General features: G+C 44.0%; 1 protein-coding gene across 1 annotated transcript in view; it reads left to right on the top strand.

Annotated features, from left to right (window-relative positions):
- SETD7 (SET domain containing (lysine methyltransferase) 7) overlaps positions 1-19,631 on the top strand; it is a 46,528-nt gene extending 26,897 nt beyond the window's left edge. The window contains exons 5-8 of the mRNA XM_010830290.1: positions 3,182-3,263; positions 5,915-6,032; positions 7,517-7,674; positions 14,036-19,631. Coding sequence (XP_010828592.1) covers positions 3,182-3,263; positions 5,915-6,032; positions 7,517-7,674; positions 14,036-14,216 — 539 coding nt within the window. The 3' untranslated portion in view covers positions 14,217-19,631. The remainder of the gene's footprint in view (positions 1-3,181; positions 3,264-5,914; positions 6,033-7,516; positions 7,675-14,035) is intronic.
- Positions 19,632-21,874: the final 2,243 nt, after the last annotated feature.

Below are 21,874 nucleotides of genomic sequence, written 5' to 3'. Positions count from 1 at the left end.
AGTTATGCCCACACACATATCCACGCGTTTTTAGATGGTTTTGCCATATAGGCCATTCGAGTATTGAGTAGAGTTCCCTGCGATATGCAATAGGTCCTTATTAGTATTTTTTTGGCCGTGCCATGCAGCTTGCAGGATCTTAGATCCCCAACCAGGGGTTGAACCTGGGCCCTCGGCAGTGGAAGTGCAGAGTCCCAGCCACTGGACTGCAAGGGAAATCCTTGCCTGTTCCATCCTTATGGCTTGGCTCTCCTCTTAGAAGTAACATTTGTCAACTGAATGGATGAATTGCAGTCCCAGGTCATAGTACCAATGACAGAGGAATAGAGGGAGGAGAGGGTGCCTTCAGCCTGTCTAAGGGAGCGGAGGGAGGGACGGTCAGTGTTGGAGAAGACACATTGACTCCTTGAAAGCAGGAAGAGATATGACATGACTCCTGCTTGAATCTGCACAGTCCCCAACGTGGTGTTTTATGTGTAGTTGGCACTTAGCACATTTGTGAGGAAAGTTTTAGTCTAAGGAAAGGAGATGGGAGCTCTTAGGAGAATTTGTGCACAATAGGATGTCTATTCCACAGAAATGTTTGGTTTGGGAATGTGGGGTTTCTGGGGTTTGTTTTTTTTTTTCTTATTTGAACTTCCTTTAATTGCTTGTGTGCTGGTTCTCAGTCTTCCCTGCCCTGCTTTACTGCAGGTGGGGGTGTCTGCCCCTTGCCTACATTTCCCAGACTCCGTGCCTCCAGCTTCTGTCTGCATTTGGCCACAGACCAGGGACAGGAGCAGGGAGAAGCCCTCGGTGTGTCCTGTAGAGTCCCCAGCAGGGGCTTGTCTCCTGATTCCATTATCTAGCAGGTCACTTCCCCTCAGATCCAGCTTCCCTGGGCTCCCCCAGCTCCAGAGGTCCAGGAATGTCTCTGTGGCTCAGACGGTGAAGAATCTGCCTGCCAATGCAGGAGACCTGGGTTCGATCCCTGGGTGGGGAAGATCCCCTGAAGAAGGACATGGCAACCCACTCCAGTATTCTTGCCTGGAGAATTCTATGGACAGAGGAACCTGCCAGGCTACAGTCCCTGGGGTCACAAAGTGTCGAACATGACTGAGTGACTAACACTGCTCCTATGACTCAGGGTTATGGCTTTCTGCTCTTGACAGTTTCTGGGCTCTTCATTTCCGCCTTTGGCTTCTCAGCTCTTCTGTCTTCTGTGTAACCAATTCCCTGTATTAAATTCTCTCTGTTGAAAATACTCAAATGGCCTGTGACATGGACTGATCTCAGACTTTTAGTCTGAAACATTAATTTGGGTTTTGATTGTATTAAAAAGAAAGAAAGAAAGAGGACCTGGTAACCATTGGTAACTGCTTAGGAACTGCTTAATGGATAATTTATGATGACTTAGTGCCTAAAATGTTGACTTTTCAGGAGTAAACTTGTTTCTTTACTTATTTGCCTTTGGAACACCTTATGTCTTCCTCCTGCTCTGTGAGGGTTCTTGGAGGCTAATTTTTTGCAGAGAAGTAATGTTAATTCTCAAAGAAGGCAATGGGACCCCACTCCAGTACTCTTGCCTGGAAAATCCCATGGACGGAGGAGCCTGGTAGGCTGCAGTCCATGGGGTCGCTAAGGGTCAGACACAACTGAGCGACTGCACTTTCCCTTTTCACTTTCATACATTGGAGAAGGAAATGGCAACCCACTCCAGTGTTCTTGCCTGGAGAATCCCAGGGACCGGGGAGCCTGGTGGGCTGCCGTCTATGGGGTCGCACAGAGTCGGACGCGACTGAAGCAACTTAGCAGCTTAGCAGCAATGTTAATTCTAGAGTGGCTGTGTGCCTTCATTTCTGAAATAAATTACTAACTGGTTTCTGAACCACTTTAATAGAAATAAGATGACTTTGTTAATGCTTTATCAAAAGCAGTCTGTTCTCCTTAATTCTAGTGAGGCTGAATGTTTATTTTTAGTGAAGGAGACAATTGCCAAGGGTGGGTGGTTGGATTCTACAGACTGTGTCTAGTGTGAAAAAAAACCACAAGGAAAATTTAAAACTATTATCCAGTCTTATCCAACCAGAGAGAGATCTCAAGTTTTCATGATAAAGCCTTTTCTCGATTAAAATTTTTAGTTACACAAGCAGCTTTTAAATCATGTGAGTAAAGAAAAATGTGAATCAAAAGCAAAAATGGAATTTTAGGAGATATTCCTGATGGCTGTGAAGACCTGATAACAAAACTCCAGAGCAAATCGGAAAACTAACCATTTATATTTTGCACAGCAGTCTGTAATTACCGGTGTAAACCTGCTTGTAAGAAGCATGTTATCTAGCCAACCAGCAACTATTTCATCCTATCACGTAGTTTAATTAAATTAACATTATCACCTGGTACCCATGCCCTCTACTAAGCACCCAATTGCTGTATTCAATAATAACCTAAAAATATCTTTTAGCAACTCAATTCAGAATCACAAAGTTCAACAAATGAACCATCAGATTTTAATCCCCTAGTATAAGAATATTTGATGTTATGACAATATTTGTTATACTTAACGATTCTCAAATCAGGAATGATCTTAGAAGTATAACGTGAGTTCTACCAATGGGTTGGATGATGCTTAGATGTAGGTCACTCATGTAATTCCAGATATTTAAAGAATGAAAGAGTGAAAGTAAATTATGCTTTGCAACATGGTATCCAACTTCATTATTATATTCCTGAACATAGTGAAAGCATCTCAGGAGTAATAAAAAATTGTTACTTTAGATTAACTTTTTCTTAAGTGTCTCTCTGTATTTTTTCCACTTGGATATTCAGCAAAAGAAAGAAACCCCGTATGTGTATCTTTTACTAGGTGACAAAATGGGTTGGGATTTATGTATTCACTAATAAATTCTCTTAAAAATAATGAATGTTATTATAGTCACCAAGAGATGCATAATGAATATGATGGAGAATGAAGCTAAAAATTTTATTGTGTTTGCACACTCAGAATAAGTAAACTTTCTTATCATGAAAAAGTATTATTAAAAAAAGCTCTCCATTTATACTGAAGAATTTCATTCTAGTTGGTCTAACTTGAGTAACATTTTGCATTATTTAACTTATGCTTGTCCCATTGATGAGAGAAATGTTCTTGATGCACTTCCCTAACTCTGGGCCTGTACTGAAATTTTTGTTTGCTTTTTAGGTTCGGTGTACCACTTTGATAAGTCAACTTCATCTTGCATTTCTACCAATGCTCTTCTTCCAGACCCATATGAATCAGAGAGGTAATTGTTCCCTGTGGTTTTAATGACATCATTTATGTAAGATTAAATAACTCTTGTGGTGGGAATTATTGCTCCTTGGTGGCCCTCTACTCAGGCTGAGTTCCCTAGCAGAAAAAAAATGTATATTCTGAGAAAGAGCGTTTTTATGGTCATACATCTGTCCCTGTAAGAGAGTTTCTCCGCCCATAAAGCACAGAATAGCCTGTGTGTCGGTCCCAGAGTGAAGCTTCTACAAAGGGACAGCAGTTGGGTCCGGCAGCCCGTTATGCCCTGCCCAGGTGTCCGCTTTCTTGGGGCTCTTGTCCTGGCAGCCTCTATTAGCCCCTTGGGAGCATTTCACACTCTTGAAACCTCTAGTCGTGGCAGGACCAGATGTCTGCTGCTTTACTTAGCCCAGCTGAGAGGGTCTGGAGCACAAGATAATTTCTTAATTCACTAAGGGAAGACAGAAGTAAATAAAATGTAAGAAGCATAAAAACATTCCAGCTTACAAATTACAGTTTTCTGATTCTATAAGCTCCATCCCAGAGTGTCAAGCCCCATTCCATTTGACATGCTAGCTAAACTCTAGCTCTGGATTCCTGGAATGGCTTTCTCTGGTCTCTTGACTGGGGTTCGTATCCCCCAGCGACTGGCCTGTTTGTGGGTAAGAGTGCCATCTGCAGTTGACTTTCTCTTGGCCTCACTCTGTAATCATGGCTTCCATTTCTTTTCTGTCTGCATCTGAGAAAAGGCCTCTTCCCTGGTTTAACCGACAGGGCTGACACTACAATGTCACAATGAACGAATGGCCCCTTTCTTGAGATGAGGCTTTGGCCTGTTTGCAGAGAGAAAAATTTGGTCTTTGTTAGCCCCACAAACACAACAGTCCCCTAACCATATGTATCTGTCTTTTTTTGTGTTACTGTCATTGTGATAATGCCACATAACAGTAGCCTCAGACTACCAGTGATTTATGAAAGCAAATATTTTCTTTTGCACTCATACGTCTGTAGATTGGCTGAGGCTCAGCCACTTTCAACTGGGTTCCACTTGGCCCAGCTGGACTAGGCTGTGCTCCAGGTTTCAAGTTGGGTTCCGGTCTGTCTCACATGCCTTCATTCCAAGACTCAGGCTAAGCAAACAACAGCCCCCTGGGGCATATTCTCCTTGTGGAGATGAATAGAAGTTCAAGGAAGCTGAAAGAAACTTGCCATGCTTCTTAACACCCGAAACCTAGCTGTGCAGTCACTTCTGCCTAGTGGCAAAGCGGATCACACAGCCAGGACCAAGTCAGTTGGGCAGGGACGTTATCCTCCATGCAAGCTGAAGGGCAGTCACATGACCAAGAATCAGAATGACTCTGTCCCAGGGAGAGAGTCAGGAGGTGGAAGCAGTAATTCAGCCTTCCAGCCCATCAAATAAGCAGAAGATCTACATAACAGAAATCCCAAATGACCATTTCCACCAGACTTTTTATCCACCACAGGGGCTGGAATAACTGAAATTATGTGATTGGGGCATGTACTCTCCTAATAGGGACTTCCATGGTGGCTCAGATGGTAAAGCATCTGCCTACAATGCGGGAGACCCAGGTTCAATCCTTGGGTTAGGAAGATCTCCTGGAGAAGGAAATGGCAACCCACTCCAGTATTCTTGCTTGGAAAATCCCATGGACAGAGGAGCCTGTAGGCTACAGTCCATGGGGTCGCAAAGATTTGGACACGACTGAGCCACTTCACTTCACTTCAGGTAGTACAGGGGTAGAGAATCTGCCTGCCAATGCAGGAGCCATAGGAGATGTGAGTTCGATTCCTGGATCCGGAAGATCCCCTAGAGAAGGAAATGGCAACCCAGTCCACTATTCTTACCTGGGAAATCCTGTGGACAGGGAAGCCTGGCAGGCTACAGTCCTTGGGGTCATGAAGAGTCAGACACAACTGAGCAACTTAACGTGCACGCCCTCACTCTCTTAATAAATCTTGTTCTATAATCATGAGTTCTATCTTCTTAAAACCAGCACTTGGCAAACTTGTTCTGTAAAGGACCACGTGGTCAATATTTTAGGCTTTGTGAGTTTCTACAGCAGCTACTCAAGTCAGCCTTTGTAACCCCAAAGCAGTCATTAGATAATACTGAACAAATAGGTGTGGGTGTGTCCCAATAAAACTTTATTTACAAAAACAGACAACAACCAGATTTGATCCTTGGGCCAGAGTTAGCTAATTTGTTATAAACTCCTTTGTTGGGAAGTACTTATTGAGTATCTTTTATTAATTATTTGTCACTCTTTTATGTAGAAGATTCATCTCAGGGTTGAGAACCTTGGGTATAGCTTTAATTAGCTTTGGGAAGTGTTTGTCTAGTCCAAGAAGACAGTGGAAATTGTCATTAATTAAAACATACACATTTTTAAAAACCTTATATCAAGCACTGAGTTACTTTGTGAATATATACTAATAGTCTCTTCATTAGAGAGCAGTGAGAATCGTAAGTATACACCATTCTCCAGTTTTCAAGACCAAAATCTGTATTTCACTTTTTCTTTCTTCGTCATTGGATTACTATGAACTCACATTTTGGATTCTGTAGCTATGACAGTATTTGGGTGGTTAGTAAGGGATGATATATCAAACTAAAACAGAGCATTTGCCTTTTTTTTTTCTTTTTAGGGTTTATGTTGCTGAATCTCTCATTTCCAGTGCTGGAGAAGGGCTGTTTTCAAAGGTAGCTGCGGGACCCGACACTGTTATGTCTTTTTACAACGGAGTCCGAATTACACATCAAGAGGTGAGTGGGGCAGAAGTGGGAACTCAGTTTGATTGGTGAAAGGGCTTTGTTTCAGACACCCTTGATTTTCTCATTGGTCCTTTTACTTTAATGCTCACTAAGAATAGAAAGAAACAAAAGACTAGGCTTTTTTACAGAATTGCTCAGATATCGTTCTACAGCCAACCTCAGACTGCTATAGTAAAGATATAGATTAGATAGCTTATGAACAACAGAAACTTCTTTCTCACAGTTCTAGAAGCCAGGAAGTCAAAGATCAAGGTGCCAGCAGATTCAGTGTCTGGTGAGAGCCTGCTTCCTGCTTCACTCATGTCCCTTTTTTTTGCTGTAACTACACAATGCAGGAGGGATGAGGGAGTCTCAGGGGTCTCTTATAAGAACTCTGGTCTTATTCATAAGGGCTCTACCTGCCCCCATGGCCTAAACACCTTTCAAATTCTTTTTTTATATAAGGTAGAAGAAAGTTAATTAGTAAGTTGAAGGCTTCTCTGATGGCTCGTGGGCTTCCCTGTAGCTCAGATGGTAAAGAATCTGCCTGCAATGCAGGAGATCCAGGTTTGATCCCTGGGTGGGGAAGATCCCCTGGAGAAGGGATTGGCAACCCATTCCAGCATTCTGGCCTGGGAAATTCACATGGACAGAGGAGCCTGGTGGGCTACAGTCCATGGAGTCACAAAGAGTCAGACACGACTGAGAAACTGACACTTTCACTTTTCACTTTCTGGTGGCTCAGGGGTAAAGAACCCACCTGCCAATGCAGGAGACATAAGTTTTATCCCTGATCTGGGAAGATCCCACTTGCCACAGAATAACTAAGCCTGGGTGCCACGACCACTGAGCCTGTGCTCCAGAGTGCAGGAGCCGCAACTACTCAGCCCATATGCCTACCTGCTGAAGTCCGCTTGCCTTAGAGCCTATGCTCAGCAAAAAGAGGAGCCACCGCAATGAGAAGCCTGCACACCACAGCTGGAGAGTAGCCCCTGCTCACTGCAGCTAGAGAAAAGCCCACGCAGCAACAAAGACCCAGCACAGCCAAAAATCAATCAATCAATCAATCAATTAAATTACTTGAAAAATAAATAGTAAGTTGAGCTGCCCTGCACTGCTCATGTATGCCCTTCCCACCATCAGTGTGTGGAGTATGCACCATCAAAGTGCAAGGGATGCCTTAGGCCAGGAGTCCCCAACTTCCAGGGTCTATTGCCTGATGATCTGCGGTGGAGCTGATGTAACAATGACAGAAATAAAGTGCACAATACACTTGAATCATCCTGAAACCATCCCCCACTGTGACCCATGGAAGGATTGTCTTCCACAAAACTGGTCCCCATTGCCAGAAAGGTTGGGGACCGCTGCCTTAGGCTTTTGCCGTATATGTGACACTCAAACCATGAGGTTAGGGACAAATGAGTTAATATCTTCAGTGTCCTTTGAGTTCCTGGGAGGAAGCTCGTTTCCAACACTCACTTTCTTGTTTTCTGCAGGTTGACAGCAGGGACTGGGCTCTCAATGGGAACACCCTCTCCCTTGACGAGGAAACGGTCATTGACGTGCCTGAGCCCTACAACCATGTATCCAAGTACTGTGCCTCCTTGGGACACAAGGCAAATCACTCCTTCACTCCAAACTGTGTCTATGACATGTGAGTAGGACACCAAGCTGCCAGAGCCGCGGGGCCCCGGGAATGAGGAGGGCACCTCAGAGGCATATCCTGCCCCCAGGAAGGTGGCTCCCTTAGAATATCAGAGGGTCCTCTGCCAGGGGACTACTCATGCTTATTACTTGAAACTCAGAAATAGAAAAGGGCTTCAAAGAGTAGACATGCTGTGGAAATACTATGCTTTGTGGTTGCTGTTTTATTGTGGCTTTTTCTGTTCTTCAGCACTTTCATTCTGGAAAATTAAGGCTAGTGTCATTGGAAGTAATAGTACAAATTGAAACTGCACTGCAGAGATTAGGGAATCCTTTTATGATGTGAAAGGAAGGAGGACTGTAAAATCCTACACCTAGGGCGTGAGGTCTGGGTATTAGAAAAAAACCAACCTATAAAGTCAGAGTCCCTATCATTTGACAGCCAAGAGGAACGAAATGCTGACACAGGCAACAACACGGATGAGCCTGTGACAACACGCAAGGAGCCAGTCACTAAAGACCGTGTGGTGTTTGATTCCATTTCTATGAACAGTCCTCTATCGCCCCAGACACAGAATGCCCATCAGTGCTTGCCTAGAGCTGGGGGCCGGGCTTGGGGGAGTGAAAGTTGATGGCTAATGAGCGTGGGAGTTCCTTTTTATAATTTTATATTGGAGTAGCGCTGATTAACAGGTTGCGGTAGTTTCAATTGGGCAGCAAAGGGACTCAGCCATACATACACATGTATCCATTTTCCCCCAAAGTCCCCTCCATCCAGGCTGCCACATAACCTTGAGCAGAGTTCCATGTGCTATACAGCAGGTCCTTATTGGTTATCCACTTAAAATACAGCAGTGTGTACATGGCCATCTCCACCTCCCTAACTATCCCTTCCCCTCACCTTTCCCCTCTGGTAACCGTAAGTTCATTCTCTAAGTCTGGGAGTCCATTTCTGTTTTGTAAATAAGTTTTCATTTGTATCACCTGTTTAGATTTCATGTGTAAGTGATATCATATTATATTCCTCTTCCTCTGACTTACTTCACTCACTATGACAATCTCTAGGCCACCCATGTTGCTACAAATGACCTTATTTCATTCTTTTTCAACAGCCCATTGTATATATGTACCGCATCTTCTTTATTCATCCCTCTGTTGATAGATATTTAGGTTGTGGGAAGTTCCTTTTGAGGCTTCCAAAGTTAGTGGCTGTGGTTGCACAACTGAAAACCACTGAATTGTACACATTAAATGGGTGCATTTTATGAAGCCTGAATTACATCTCACCAGTCATTGGGAGAGGACAGTGGCACCCCACTCCAGTACTCTTGCCTGGAGGATCCCATGGATGGAGGAGCCTGGTGGGCTACAGTCCATGGGGTCGCTGGGAGTCAGACACGGCTGAGCGACTTCACTTTCACTTTTCACTTTCATGCATTGGAGAAGGAAATGGCAACCCACTCCAGTGTTCTTGCCTGGAGAATCCCAGGGACGGGGGAGCCTGGTGGGCTGCCGTCTATGGGGTCGCACAGAGTCGGACACAACTGAAGTGACTTAGCAGCAGCAGCACAGTCATTAGTTTTAAAAAATCAAATAATCCCTTTCAGTTTGAGCCTCCCCTTCCAATGGCACACTGAACCTCTTGGAAACATCCATGGATGAGAACCTTACCATTATCCACAAAGGCAGCTGTCTGGACAAACAAATACATACTATGGAGTTGGCTGTTGGGCTCTGGTGACTAGAAAGTTCTTTCTATTGAGCCCCAGTAGGTTTCCCTGTACTCTCCAGCCCTTGGCCCTAATTATCCCTTTTCTTCTTGTGTACAACGTCAATCTCTCTTCCACATAGTAGTCCTACACTATCATAGTAGTTTTCATGCACTCCCAAACTGTCTTCCCAAAGTCAAGCATCTCTGACTGTTCCTTAAAGGGATAGCTGAGATTCCATGTCACTGCTGTCCTTAGCTCAGCCTGAGGATGACAGTTCCTCCTAGGAGCCAGGAGCCGGGTGCAGTCTTTTCTGCTCAGCTGTAGTTTGCTGTTGCTTGGTTCTCTTGCTTGTGAACATAAGCGGGATCAGATCGTGTGCGTTTAATCTGTAGGAGAAGTGCCAGGATTCGCGTGTCCCTTCTTGCATCCCTGAGATGGCTTTAAAATTGTTCTGGCAGTCGCTTGTTCTCCTTGGCAGCCAGTACCAAGTACTGAAGCTACAACTTCTGTTTAAAGGGCGAGCAGAAATGGCAGAGGACATGTGTCATGTGAAATGAAACTGACACTGTTATTAACTCCAAGGCTTTTGTGGCCAATGTAAATTAGGCCAAAGCATCGTTCCAGGCTGCACACAGCTGAACAACAACCATTTAAACCCATGGTAACAAAGGATTATAAATGCTACTTGCTGCTGCTGCTGCTGCTAAGTCGCTTCAGTCATGTCCGAGTCTGTGCGACCCCATAGATGGCAGCCCACCAGGCACCCCAGTCCCTGGGATTCTCCAGGCAAGAATACTGGAGTGTGTTGCCATTTCCTTCTCCAATGCATGAAAGTGAAAAGTGAAAGTGAAGTCACTCAGTCGTGTCCGATTCTTCACGACCCCATGGACTTCAGCCCACCAGGCTCCTCCGTCCATGGGATTTTCCAGGCAAGAGTACTAGAGTGGGTTGCCATTGCCTTCTCCGATAAATGCTACTTAGGCTGCCCCTTAAAACGAATGAGTTTTGTGATTTAATGGCAAGGATATGATTTTTCTCATCAAAAGTAAGAGAGCACAGGAGAAAAGAGAAGAAACCATTTGTGCAAAATCAAGTCCCTCCTCAGAAATTTTTTTTTCAAGCCCAATGTGAATGATTAATTACTTGGGGTCATGGAGAGACTGTGCCAAGTCACTTCAGGTGTGTCCAACTCTGCGACCCTATGGACTGTCGCCCGCCAGGCTCCTCTGTCCATGGGCTTCTCCAGGCAAGAACACTGGAGTGGGTTGCCATGCCCTCCTGCAGGGGATCTGACCCAGGGATCAAACCCACATCTCTTATGTCTCCTGCCTTAGCAGATGGGTTCTTTACCACAAGCACCAGAGAAGCCCCAGGAGAGACTATCTGAATAATAATCAGATAGAACATTCAGATACCATTCCATGGGATTCATTTGTTTCTAAAATCATTGGTACTGTTATGCACACTTTAACACAGAACAACAGCATCTGCAAGCTGTTTTAACTGTAGTCCAGTACAGTGTGCCAAATGACAGACAGGAACTGCTTCCCTTGCTATAGATATAGGCTACTCATCAACAAGGAGCCGAACTGCATGCTCAGAGGTGTGGTCTGAGGGCTGATCTTGCCCAGTGTTTCCTGAGCGCTTTCTCCAGGCCAGTACTGTGGTACAGGCTTCTGTGCACGATGTCATTCAATCTTCCCAGTAACTTCGTGGGGCCACCAGTATTACTGGTGATTATTACCAGTATCCCAGATCAGGGACAGGAAACATAGGGCTCTTGTCAAAGTGAAGTGCTCTAAACGTCTGTGCTTTAGGGCTGCCTTGAAGAATCGGCACCTGAGACTGAGTTCTTTCTTTTCAGTCTGTCTATTTTCTCCTCTGAAAATAATGAAAATGAGTAGGAAAATGAAAATGCAAGAGGATAATAAGAGAAATCTTAGGCTTCTTGTGGGATTTTTTTTTTTTGTTTTTTTTTGTGTACCACAAGGTTAACTAGAGCTCCATTTCAAGAGTATTTTTTTTTTTGAAGTATCTGATTTATAATATTGTGTTAGATTCAGGTGTACAACAAAATGATTCAGATATATATATATATATGTCTTCTTTTTCAGATGCTTTTTTTTTTGTAGGTTGTTATAAGATATTAAATATAGTTCCCTGTAGTGTACAGTAGGTTCTTATTGTTTATTTTCTACATAGTATTGTGTATCTATTAATACTAATCCCATACTCCTAATTTATCCCTCCTCCCTCCCCACCTTTCCCTTTGGCAGCCATAAGTTTGTTTTTCTTATGTCTGTGAGTCTGTGTTTTGTAAATTAAGTTCATTTGTATCATTTTTTTCAATTCTATGTATAAGCGATATCATATGATATTTATCTTTGTCTGACTTACTTCACTTAGTATGATAATCTCTAGGTCTGTCTACATGCTGCAAATGGCAATATTTCTTCCTTTTTTATGGCTGAGTAATATTCTACTGTAAGGAGTATTGTTTTTTAGTGAAATATTTTAGAGACCACGAGTTGTGATTTTCGTAAGTAATTCCCAAATCCCTGGTCCAGGAATATCTTTTGTGCCAGAGCGCATTTGAGAATTCTGTGCATGTGCACAATCTCACACACCCACAGGCTTGCTTACATGCTTAGTCACTGATGAGAGTCTTCAGTTGTGCCAGGGACACGGTGGTGGTAAGGAACCTACCTGCCTGCCAGTGCAAGAGACACAAGAGATGCAGGCTCAATCCCTGGGTCAGGAAGATCCCCTGGAGAAGGAAATGGCAACCCACTCCAGTGTTCTTGCCTGGAGAATCCCATGGACAGAGGAGCCTGGCGGGTTACATAGGGTCGCAAAGAGACAGCTATGACTGAAGTGACTGAGCACAGCACAGCACTTTGTCACCGCAGGAACTCTTGGAGGATAAAAATCACTAGTCTCATGATTGCAGAGGAGGAAAGTGAGATTCAGAGGTGCACAGGTGAGTTTCCAGAAGGAGGCAGTAACAACGTGCGGAACCAGGACTCACACCAGAGTCTTCAACCCCAAATTAAGTGTGCTTGCCAGGGCGCAGGACACCCAGGACGGGCAGACACTGAGGCCCTTTGACGTGAGGATGCGGCTGTTCCTCTTCATCCCACACAAAGTATGTCCGTACGCCGCAGACACACCTCTCCCCCCAAGTGCTTGCCATCACGCACCATGTGCCGTCTAACTTAGGATCTAGGACCTTCTGTAATGTTTCAGTGCCCTCTGTTCAAAATGTAAATGAACCAGACAGATTCAAAATGTAAATGAACCAGACAGATTCAAAATGTAAATGAACCAGACAGATTCAATCATATGCATACAAAAATATAAGATTTTCTCTGGCCATGCCTTCCATGTATCTGCAGCCCTCCAGGCTCCTCTGTCCATGGGATTCTCCAGGCAAGAATACTGGACTGGACTGCCATGCCCTCCTCCAGGGGATCTTCCCAACACAGGAATCAAACCCAGGTCTCTTACATCTCCTGCATTGGCAGGCAGGTTCTTTACCACTAGCACCACTTGGGAATCCCTTGTTAGAGGAGACAAATCTATTAATACTTATTTAGCCCCTGCTCTCCTGCAGGGAGCTGTGCAGGTGAGCCGGGCTGGGAGCCTTCAGTAGATGAGCACAATCCTAGCATGAGCCCAGCCTCTCCCTTCACAGCGTGGGTCAGTGGGAAATCTGAAAGAAGCAGGGTGGCAGGGCTTCCCTCTTGCAAAGAAATCTTCATTTACTTTCAAAACTAGAAAATAACACTTCCTCAAGAAGTACAGGATGGAATACAGCATTTTTTGCTTTTGAAAATCCACAGGGCTCTCTCTTAAAACTCCAGAAGTGCCCTTGCCCTGAGACACAGTCAGGTAATCTGATGCTACAGGCCGGATGAGCTGAAATGCTGACAGACTACACTGAATCTGATTTCTCATTAAAGACAGATTTTTGGGGTAGATCTGGCTATTGATTTATAAATACAGAGGGCCAAATATGCTCAAAAAGAAAGATAGGGCCATACTTTTTATTTACTTACTTACTTATTTTGGCCATCCCAAATGGCAGGTGGGCTCTTAGTTGGAACCAGGGGTCCAATCCAGCCTCTTGCATTGGAAGCAGAGAGTCTTAACAACTGGACCACCAGGGAAGTCCCAGGGCCATGCTTTTTAAGCCGCAATGCAGTGGTAAAGAATCTGCCTGCAGTGCAGGAGGCAGGAGATGAGGGTTCGATCCCTGGATCAGGAAGATCCCCTGGAGGAAGAAATGTCAACCCACTCCAGTATTCTTGCCTGGAGAAGCCCAAGGACAGAGGACACTGGCAGGCTACGGTTCATGGGGCCACAGAGAGTCAGACGTGACTGAGCGACTGAGCGTGCACACATGAGTCCCCTGGGGGAGGGGAAGTGGTGTTCAAATGCAGACTCTACTGCCACGTCTGGGTGGGGTAGCCTAAGTGTCACCGTGAGCACCAGGCTCCCAGGGAACACTGATGCTGGCTCCTCTGTGACCGTCACCCTGAGGACCTGCCCCTGGTGTCTAGGCCACAGCATGTGGGTGATCCCTGTCTCAGCCCTTCTAGCCTTTGCATCTGACCTTCTGGTCCACCTGGGAATGACTGTGTGCCTCTTGATGTCTAGGTTTGTCCACCCCCGGTTTGGGCCCATCAAATGCATCCGCACCCTCCGAGCCGTGGAGGCCAACGAGGAACTCACCGTTGCCTATGGCTACGACCACAGCCCCCCAGGGAAGAGCGGGCCAGAAGCCCCCGAGTGGTACCAGGTGGAGCTGAAGGCCTTCCAGGCCACCCAGCAGAAGTGAAAGGCCTGGCTCCGGGCTTCAGGGGACCTGGAATAGAAACTTGGATCTATGCACTACGTTTATCCGACAACGGGACAACCAGGGACTGCTCATGCTGTGACACCACACCCTCTCTGCGTTCGCTACGACTTTCTCGAATACTAACTAGGTCTGACTGTATTACTCATACCAGATTTAAAATTAGCTAGCCTCGCAACAACGCCCTCCTGAGAGGTACTGTCGAGCACTTGACAGAAGACAGCATGATGTTCTTGGGTGGTTCAAGTCTAAATCTGTACCACTTCAGAGATGCCAAATGATTAGACTGAAAAAAGGGAAAATAAGGGGGTTTTTCAGTCATTTTTAGTCAGTGGTTTTTCCATGAGATTTATTTCTATGGCCAATGCAAATTGTGGTGTCACACTTGCATATGCGCCATACGAAGGGGAGAATTACTACATTTTTATTCTGTAAATGTAGTATAATTTGCCTTTTAACCTTTGATCTGTCTCTTGCAATAGAATGGCTTTGTTTTTTGCCCCCTAGCGAACAGAACCCCACTTTTTGAGTCAGTTCACCCCTTAGTCCTCTTCTCTCTCTTAGGTATCTTTCACAAGAGAAAACTTCCAAACAGATTTCGTGTCCTCGCCAGCGTGTAGGTCTCTCTGGCTCTTTCTATCGATCTGTCATTGTTTCATTATTATGTCCTAATATAAAGACCTGGCTCCTAGTGCCAGGCTATTATTATAGAATTATTATTCTCGCATGTAAACAAAGATATCTTTGCTTTAAGATGTGAGAAGAGATGAATTTACTTTGTTTGCATTAAGTTATGGAAGAGTTGTAATATATACTTTAAGAAAGAAGAGAGGGAAATTAGTATTTCTAAGCAGTAACTGTGGCAATTTTGCAGTATCTTCAATAGTGCTAGTCATTTTTTTTCTCCTTAGATACACATTAAATGTACATAACATAGAGCAGTCTGGCTTGTGGCGCAGTACATTGAATTCAAAAGTCAAATAGCAAACTTGAATTCTAATCCAGAATTTGAAAGTCCTTTGTTTTGTTTCTTTTTAAATCGCTACTATTAAGAGAGATGTACTGATCACTAGGTACAAATCAAACCTTAACTGCTAAAACTAACTCTTCATCATTGTAATTTCAAATCATTTACCTGCTTCAAAGCCTTGTGAATTAAGATTAACACCTGTATAGTTTAAAAGCAACCGTATCGATAGCATTTCAGTCATTTTGCTAGCCATGTGTAATCACAACTGCAGAGATAAAGAGAAACCCCCCTGTTTTTTAGTTTAGCTAATTAGGTATGTAATTTAACTGGGATTGCTCTGAATGAATTCTGAGAGTTTGGGGGTCATGGCAAGTGCCCTTGCCACATGCCACAGCTACGCCTTCCCTAGATGCCTCGCTTGGAGCTGGGCATCTAGAGATTAACATTTGTTCCAAGTCGCAGCTGTCAGCAGAGCACCTGTCACCAAGTCAGTCTGGTCTTGAAAGCTGAAGCCTTCCACACTGTAGCTCCTGTAACTAGGGGAGGCTCAGAAAGGAGAAAAGAAACAGGCAGGGGGAAGTTGGCTATTTTGTGTCAGTTACACGTGCTGTGGGAAGAACTTCACAGAAGTGCTTGATCCAGGGCTGCTCACAGCTTTCAGTTCTGGCAATTGGCTCCAGGCACAGGATTCAGCCTTTCCCTTGGTTAGACTTTCCCAGAGCCCCTATGCTCCCCCGGCAGAGGGGCTAAGTGGCCTTGGTTTCAGGGAGATATGCTGCTGGTTCGCTTGTGAGAAGTTCTGAGGGCTGCCAGAAAGATCTTCCAGGAAGGGAACTGAGAAGTTTTCAGATTAAAAGGCACCAGGATAGGATCGCTTCTATTCTGTAGAAAGAGACCGTTCAGTGAACTGTTACAGACGACGGAGTCTTGGGACTTGTATTCCGACAGGTGCTTTCCTTCAAACGTGTCCCAAAGTGAGTGACTGTCTCCAGAGAAAGATGGCTTGAACTAACCCTGGTCGGTGGCGTTGGGAGTGAGGTCAGGGGGAAGACTGGCACAGAACCCCACAGCAAGGACTTCAGGCTGCCCTGGGGTGTCATTTCTATACCAATGGGCTACCCCGTTCAAATGGAATTTCTCTTTTCTTTTGATAAAAGCGATCGAAGTGAATTAAATAGTAGTGATTAACCAGCACAAATCCATTTTTCAGATGACATCGTGAATGACAACACTTTGAGTTCAGAGCCCGGCAGTGTGTCTGTGACAGTCAGACACATCAGAGGAGGCAGTGCCTGCAACCCGAGCCTCTCTGCATCTCCGGGCTCTTCTTTCTCATGCCCTCCGCTTTCTTCTCTCTCTCTGTCATCTGTGAGAATGCCCCAGTGTGCCTACATAGCAACCTACCAGCTGATCCCCCACTCCCGCTCCCTCTGTGTGCTCCCCTGGGGCCCTGTCTGTCTTTCCCTTCGGGAGTACCTCTCTCCATCACTCTGCATCCATGTCTGAATCTACCGCTCCTCCTATCCTCTGCCCTCCCCCGACACTCCTAAATGTAAGACTTCATCACAGGGTGGGGTTAGAGGGCACCTTAAGATTCACTGTGTTCTGTAGGTAGACAAAACCGCCAAGGGGGTCGGGGTCCCCTGAGGAATGAACTGCTGAGGGAATAAGGGTGTTTTTTCCCTGTTTGAGCCAAAGCTGAGGGATGTATTTTTCTACTGAGTCTTGATATCCGCTGTGGAAGGAGCTGTGTCAGGAAGCAGGTAGTTTCATGAGCAACAGCACAGAAATGTGGAAGAATCCGTGTAGTGGGGATACAGGAGTAACTTTCTGGCTCCCCAGAAAAGGCCAGTGCTGAGATGGGTATGTGATGCCATGGTCCCCAGGAGATTCAGTCAGAGCCATCTCAGTCCAACTCCTGCATGACTAGATTTTTCCTTAGCAGCTTTTCTATGACAAAATATTATCTTGTGTTAGAGTTAGGAATAGGAACTAATCTGTAGGAGTATGTCCCCAAACGGGCATTTGAATGGACTCAGAAAAAAACAAACGTAAGGATTGAATTTCTGAAAAAGGAATGATGAGATTAAAAAGCAACTGGCATGGAAGACTTGAGTTTTGCAGTACCTATTCTTATTTTAACCTGCTTCATCCCTGGTCTGCCTGAGACACTGAGAAGAAAATTTGTTGTTGAAGAGCCCTTTGAACCTGTCTGGGGCTGTCTTTAAACTTATCTGCCCTCTGGGGGTTCTTCACACTTGAAAAACAGTTTCCTCATCACCAACAACCTGAAAAAGGCCAGCGTGAAGGCCAAGTGTAACCATTGACGATATTTAGTTGTAACCATAAAATTGCAGTAACTGTGAACAGTGAGTTCAAGGGTTGTCTTCTCCGTGAGTCGTATGTGGCACTTTAGTAATTTTCCTTTAATCTATGAAATTCTAAATCACTCACTGCAAACTGCATTTAAGATCTTCCAGGAAGGTATCATTTTTCTGTTGTGCTTTGTTTTAAAACAATTGCCTCAAGTTTCTGTCTTAAGAGTAGTGATTTAGAATCCAGACATCTTCTGTTTTAGAAAAACAAGCAAAACTATGTTGCAAGACTGATAGTGGTAATGTTTATTTGCCGCAGATCAAAGGTTCACAAAATATATGAAATTTTTACATCTACTTGAGGTACCTTGATAGTTTTTTTTTTTTTTTTTTCTGTTTTTTCAGGAATTTGGAACTTCGGTGTCTATTTTTATTTAAAAAATACTAAATTGTTAAGGTTTTATTTTGCCAAATGTGTGCAGACATATTCAAAGCAATGAAAACTATTTCAAGCCATACAACCACAGGGATGGAAACCCTTTTCACAAATTTTAATGTGTTTGTATGTAAATAGATGTTTGTATGAACTATTTTCATGGTAGAATGAATATATTTAAATGAAGTTGAATTATTCCAGTGCTATTTAAACAAATTGCAAAAATTTTTGGTGAGAATTCTCTGAGTCTATTGAGATATAATGCAGATCAATTTTGATTTTTAAAGAATCAAAAGCCTACAAATAACTCTGCCGCGTGGCAACTTCCCCGCGTTGTTGCCCCCGACGTGGAGACAGCTTGTAGGCTTCCCAGTGCCTCAGCCGCTTCCTGGTGGAAGTTAGGTGCTCGTGGAGTTGTGTCCACCCTTCAGTGACATCACTCCAGGCCTTCAGGGGCCGGGAGTGACTCAGAGGCATTAGAGACACCGGTGCAGTTATCTGGAGCACAATTTCTTTGCAGGGCAGCAGAATCAGAAGCCAGACGTGGCCGTGGGAACCTTGGAACGGGTTTTCTGGCCGCCATCCACCGTCACCCTTACTGCCTAGTCACACACGTCAGGGAGGCTGCCCTGAGTGGAGTTGGGGTTCAGATCCCCCGGGTGGGGCTTCTTCGGTTTTGCCAGCAGTCCCTGCCTCCGGGCCTTCACCTCGAGAGAGGATGGAGGAGGGTCCTGCTGGCAAGGCAGGGCCCATTTCTCAGCACAGTCCACTTCCTGTCTCAGCTCTGGGCAACTATGCACCCAAGCACCAAACTTTCCACCAGAGAGAGACATCCTTGGATAACGCAGATCATTGCTTCCTCTGTCTGTGACTTGACACACCGTTGTTAGAAATCGTTTTAACATCAAGACCAGTCACCTCCCTAGGACATACCTCCCAACTGCCCTGACTCTTACTAGAACACTCCTTTATAATGATAGTCAACTTGAGTGGGTTTTGTTTTTTTCCACTTTGGTCCTGGATGAAATGAAATGATAAATATGATGACAGATTTTCACTGTGTATACTAGCAATATGTACACACGTACTGATGTATCTTAATATACGACTTGGTTACATTTTGGATGACTGTCACTCATCTCGATTCATGCATTGGGAAGCTACAGGGACTACGTCGTGTCTGCTTATCATAGAAGAGAGTTGGGTTCATGGTTCCGAGCTCCCTACTTCAAGAGTTTTTTCTCCTGCATTTTCTGTGTTCTCTTTTTATCCTGAAACAAATCAATTAGGTTGTGAGGTATGTTTAAGGATTGGAAGCCAAGGGAATGCTTTCAGCATTTATTGCAACCAAAAGTTAACCTCATCACAGTTAATGAGCATCTTTGATTGGTCTTTTGTGGAATTTGAACTAAATCTATGAGCCTTATTCAATATCTATAATTCTATGGTTTTTTTAAATTATGGGAAATTAATGAAAGATGTTTACATGAATAATGTTCGCCCTTACTGTGTTATGAATGAGTTTTTTGTAGTGTGTCTGGGTGCATGTGCAAGAGAGTAGGAAAAATGTTTCTGAAACAAAACTTGACAAATATTTGTAATGAGAAGTCAATTTAAAGATTGCTATAATTGCGCTATAGAAACAATGCAAGTATTAAACAAAATATACAATCACCTGTCATTGTCTTCCTTTGGTTGCAGAAAAGCAGTAACATTTCTCATGCCATGTCTATCTATATATTTAAATTACTACGCAAACTTTACATTTGAACTAGTTTCAAAATGGTATTCACCTTTTACCATTTTCAAAGCATTATAGTAAGAACTGAGAGAGGGCTATGGAAAGATTAGAAGCATCCTGTATATTTGACATAATACCACATACACCCATGAATCCAGAAAAATTAGCAACATCAGCCAAATATATCTGATCGACTCCATAAATGTTAAGAGTATTGAACAGAAAAGAGAAAAATCAGGGAAAAGGTAAGAAGAATGGGAAACTCATGGTTAAGATACAGGAACGTTGTTAGATGTCATGATAGATATTGGTGATCTTAGGATAGCTTTGAGCCAAGGAAGCCAGGAGCCCCTTATTGCTTTAAAAAAAAAAAAAGAAGTTTTATTTTAAATTGGAGTATAGCCAATTAACAATGTTGTTGTGATAATTTCATGTGACCAGCAAAGGGATTCAGCCATACATATACATGTATCGAAACTCCCCTCCCATCCAGGCTGCCACGTAACATTGAGCAGAGTTCCCTGTGCTATACCACAGGCCCTTGCTGGTTGTCCATTTTAAATGTAGTGTATACATGTCCATCTCAGGCTCCCTAACTGTTCTCCCTGCCCACCCCCCGAAACAACCATAAATCATTTTCTGCATCTGTGAATCTGTTCCTGTTTGTAAATAAGGAACATATTGTAAATTTGTATCATATCTTTTCAGATTCTGCATATGAGGGATGTCATACAATAGTTCTCCTTCTCTCTGACTTATTTCACTCAGTTGGAACCCCTTATTTTTGCCTAATCACAATCAACTTCCCCAAATTCTCCCTTACAACATTTCCAAAGCACAAAAGCCAGTGACAAAGGGGATAAAAATAGTACTTTGCTATCGACTGCACCATCTGCCCAGGGTCCCGAAACAGTGAATTCCAGGGAGTTGGGCCAAGCTGTGAGTCAGCTGGGTGTCAAACTAGAGCAATCCATGAGCACGCCTGCTTTCTCTTAGCCCCCTTGGCTGCCCATTCCTAGCTCTTATCACACTTCCTTCCATTGAAGCAAGTGAGATGACTCAGTCCAAACCAGCCCTGGACCAGCTTTACCACTCGGATGAAGACACATCCATACCCTGGATCCTTAAGGCAGAGTTTCACTCACCAACGCAGAGTATTCTTCCTGCTTGTGAGGAAGAGGAGTATGAGATTAAAATGAATAAAACTGGAATAAATCTAAGAAGCTAAACTCTCAAAAGTGAAGGATCAGGCAATTTTTTGTGGGTTAAGATGGAGTGGGCTAAAGGGTTGTAGAATATGGGATTGTGAGGAAGATCGAGACCAAATTGTTTTATGCTCAGTAATCGCCCCACATATACTGCTTATAAAATATCTGCCTTTGGGCTTTAATGTTCCAGATCACTTAGGCTGATAATTCATACTCAATTTGAAATGATTTCAGGGGTCATCTCTAGAATTAGAATTAGATAATAGTCATTCAGAAGATTGGGGGTTGGGGTTGTTCAACTAGAAAGTTTTGCCCCAAGTGTTTTAGAAAGCAACAGTTGCCTTCCATATAAAAAGATGATGCAAACTCCCCTGCGGCGTATTGGTGTGAAACCAAAAGCCATGACTTTTTATTTAGAGCTTCACTTCTTACACTATACATACAAAAGGATGAATGGCTCCATCTACATTGCTCCCAAATTTTTCCTTTTGCAAATATCAGAATGTTTCTAGCTTCAAGAAACATAAAAACCTGCCTCAATATAGCTGATGCAACTAAGATTTACTCTTTCACATAACAAGAAGTGTTGAGTGACCCTGGAGTTGGTTAATTCTAACAAAATTTCTTTCTATCTTTCTGCTTTGCAATTCTTAGCAGGTCAGGTTTGCTTTTAGGGGCCAGTTCACCCCACAGTCACAAAGTGGCTGTCACAGTTCCAGACATCACAGCCAGATTTTGCAATATACAGTGGGTGAAAAGGTAAGTCTCTTGTACGGTCTCTACCATGGAGGAAACCTTGGTCCTCCATGGGAGGACCCTGGGAGCACCATTAGTATCTGAGGGAAGCATATAGCTGTGAGGGGAAGGATAGCAGGGCCTGAACAAAGCTGAGATTCTTCCCAGCAAGGAAGGAAAGAGAAATAAGGGTTGGGCTGACCACCCACAGTGTCTGTCTCTTTTGCAACATAGA

This window comes from Bison bison, unplaced genomic scaffold (genome assembly GCF_000754665.1).
Source record: "Bison bison bison isolate TAMUID 2011002044 unplaced genomic scaffold, Bison_UMD1.0 scf7180017864517, whole genome shotgun sequence".
Taxonomy (NCBI): Eukaryota; Metazoa; Chordata; class Mammalia; order Artiodactyla; family Bovidae; genus Bison; species Bison bison.
Note: the sequence above shows the minus strand (reverse complement) of the source record. Positions and strands in the feature narration are given on the sequence as shown.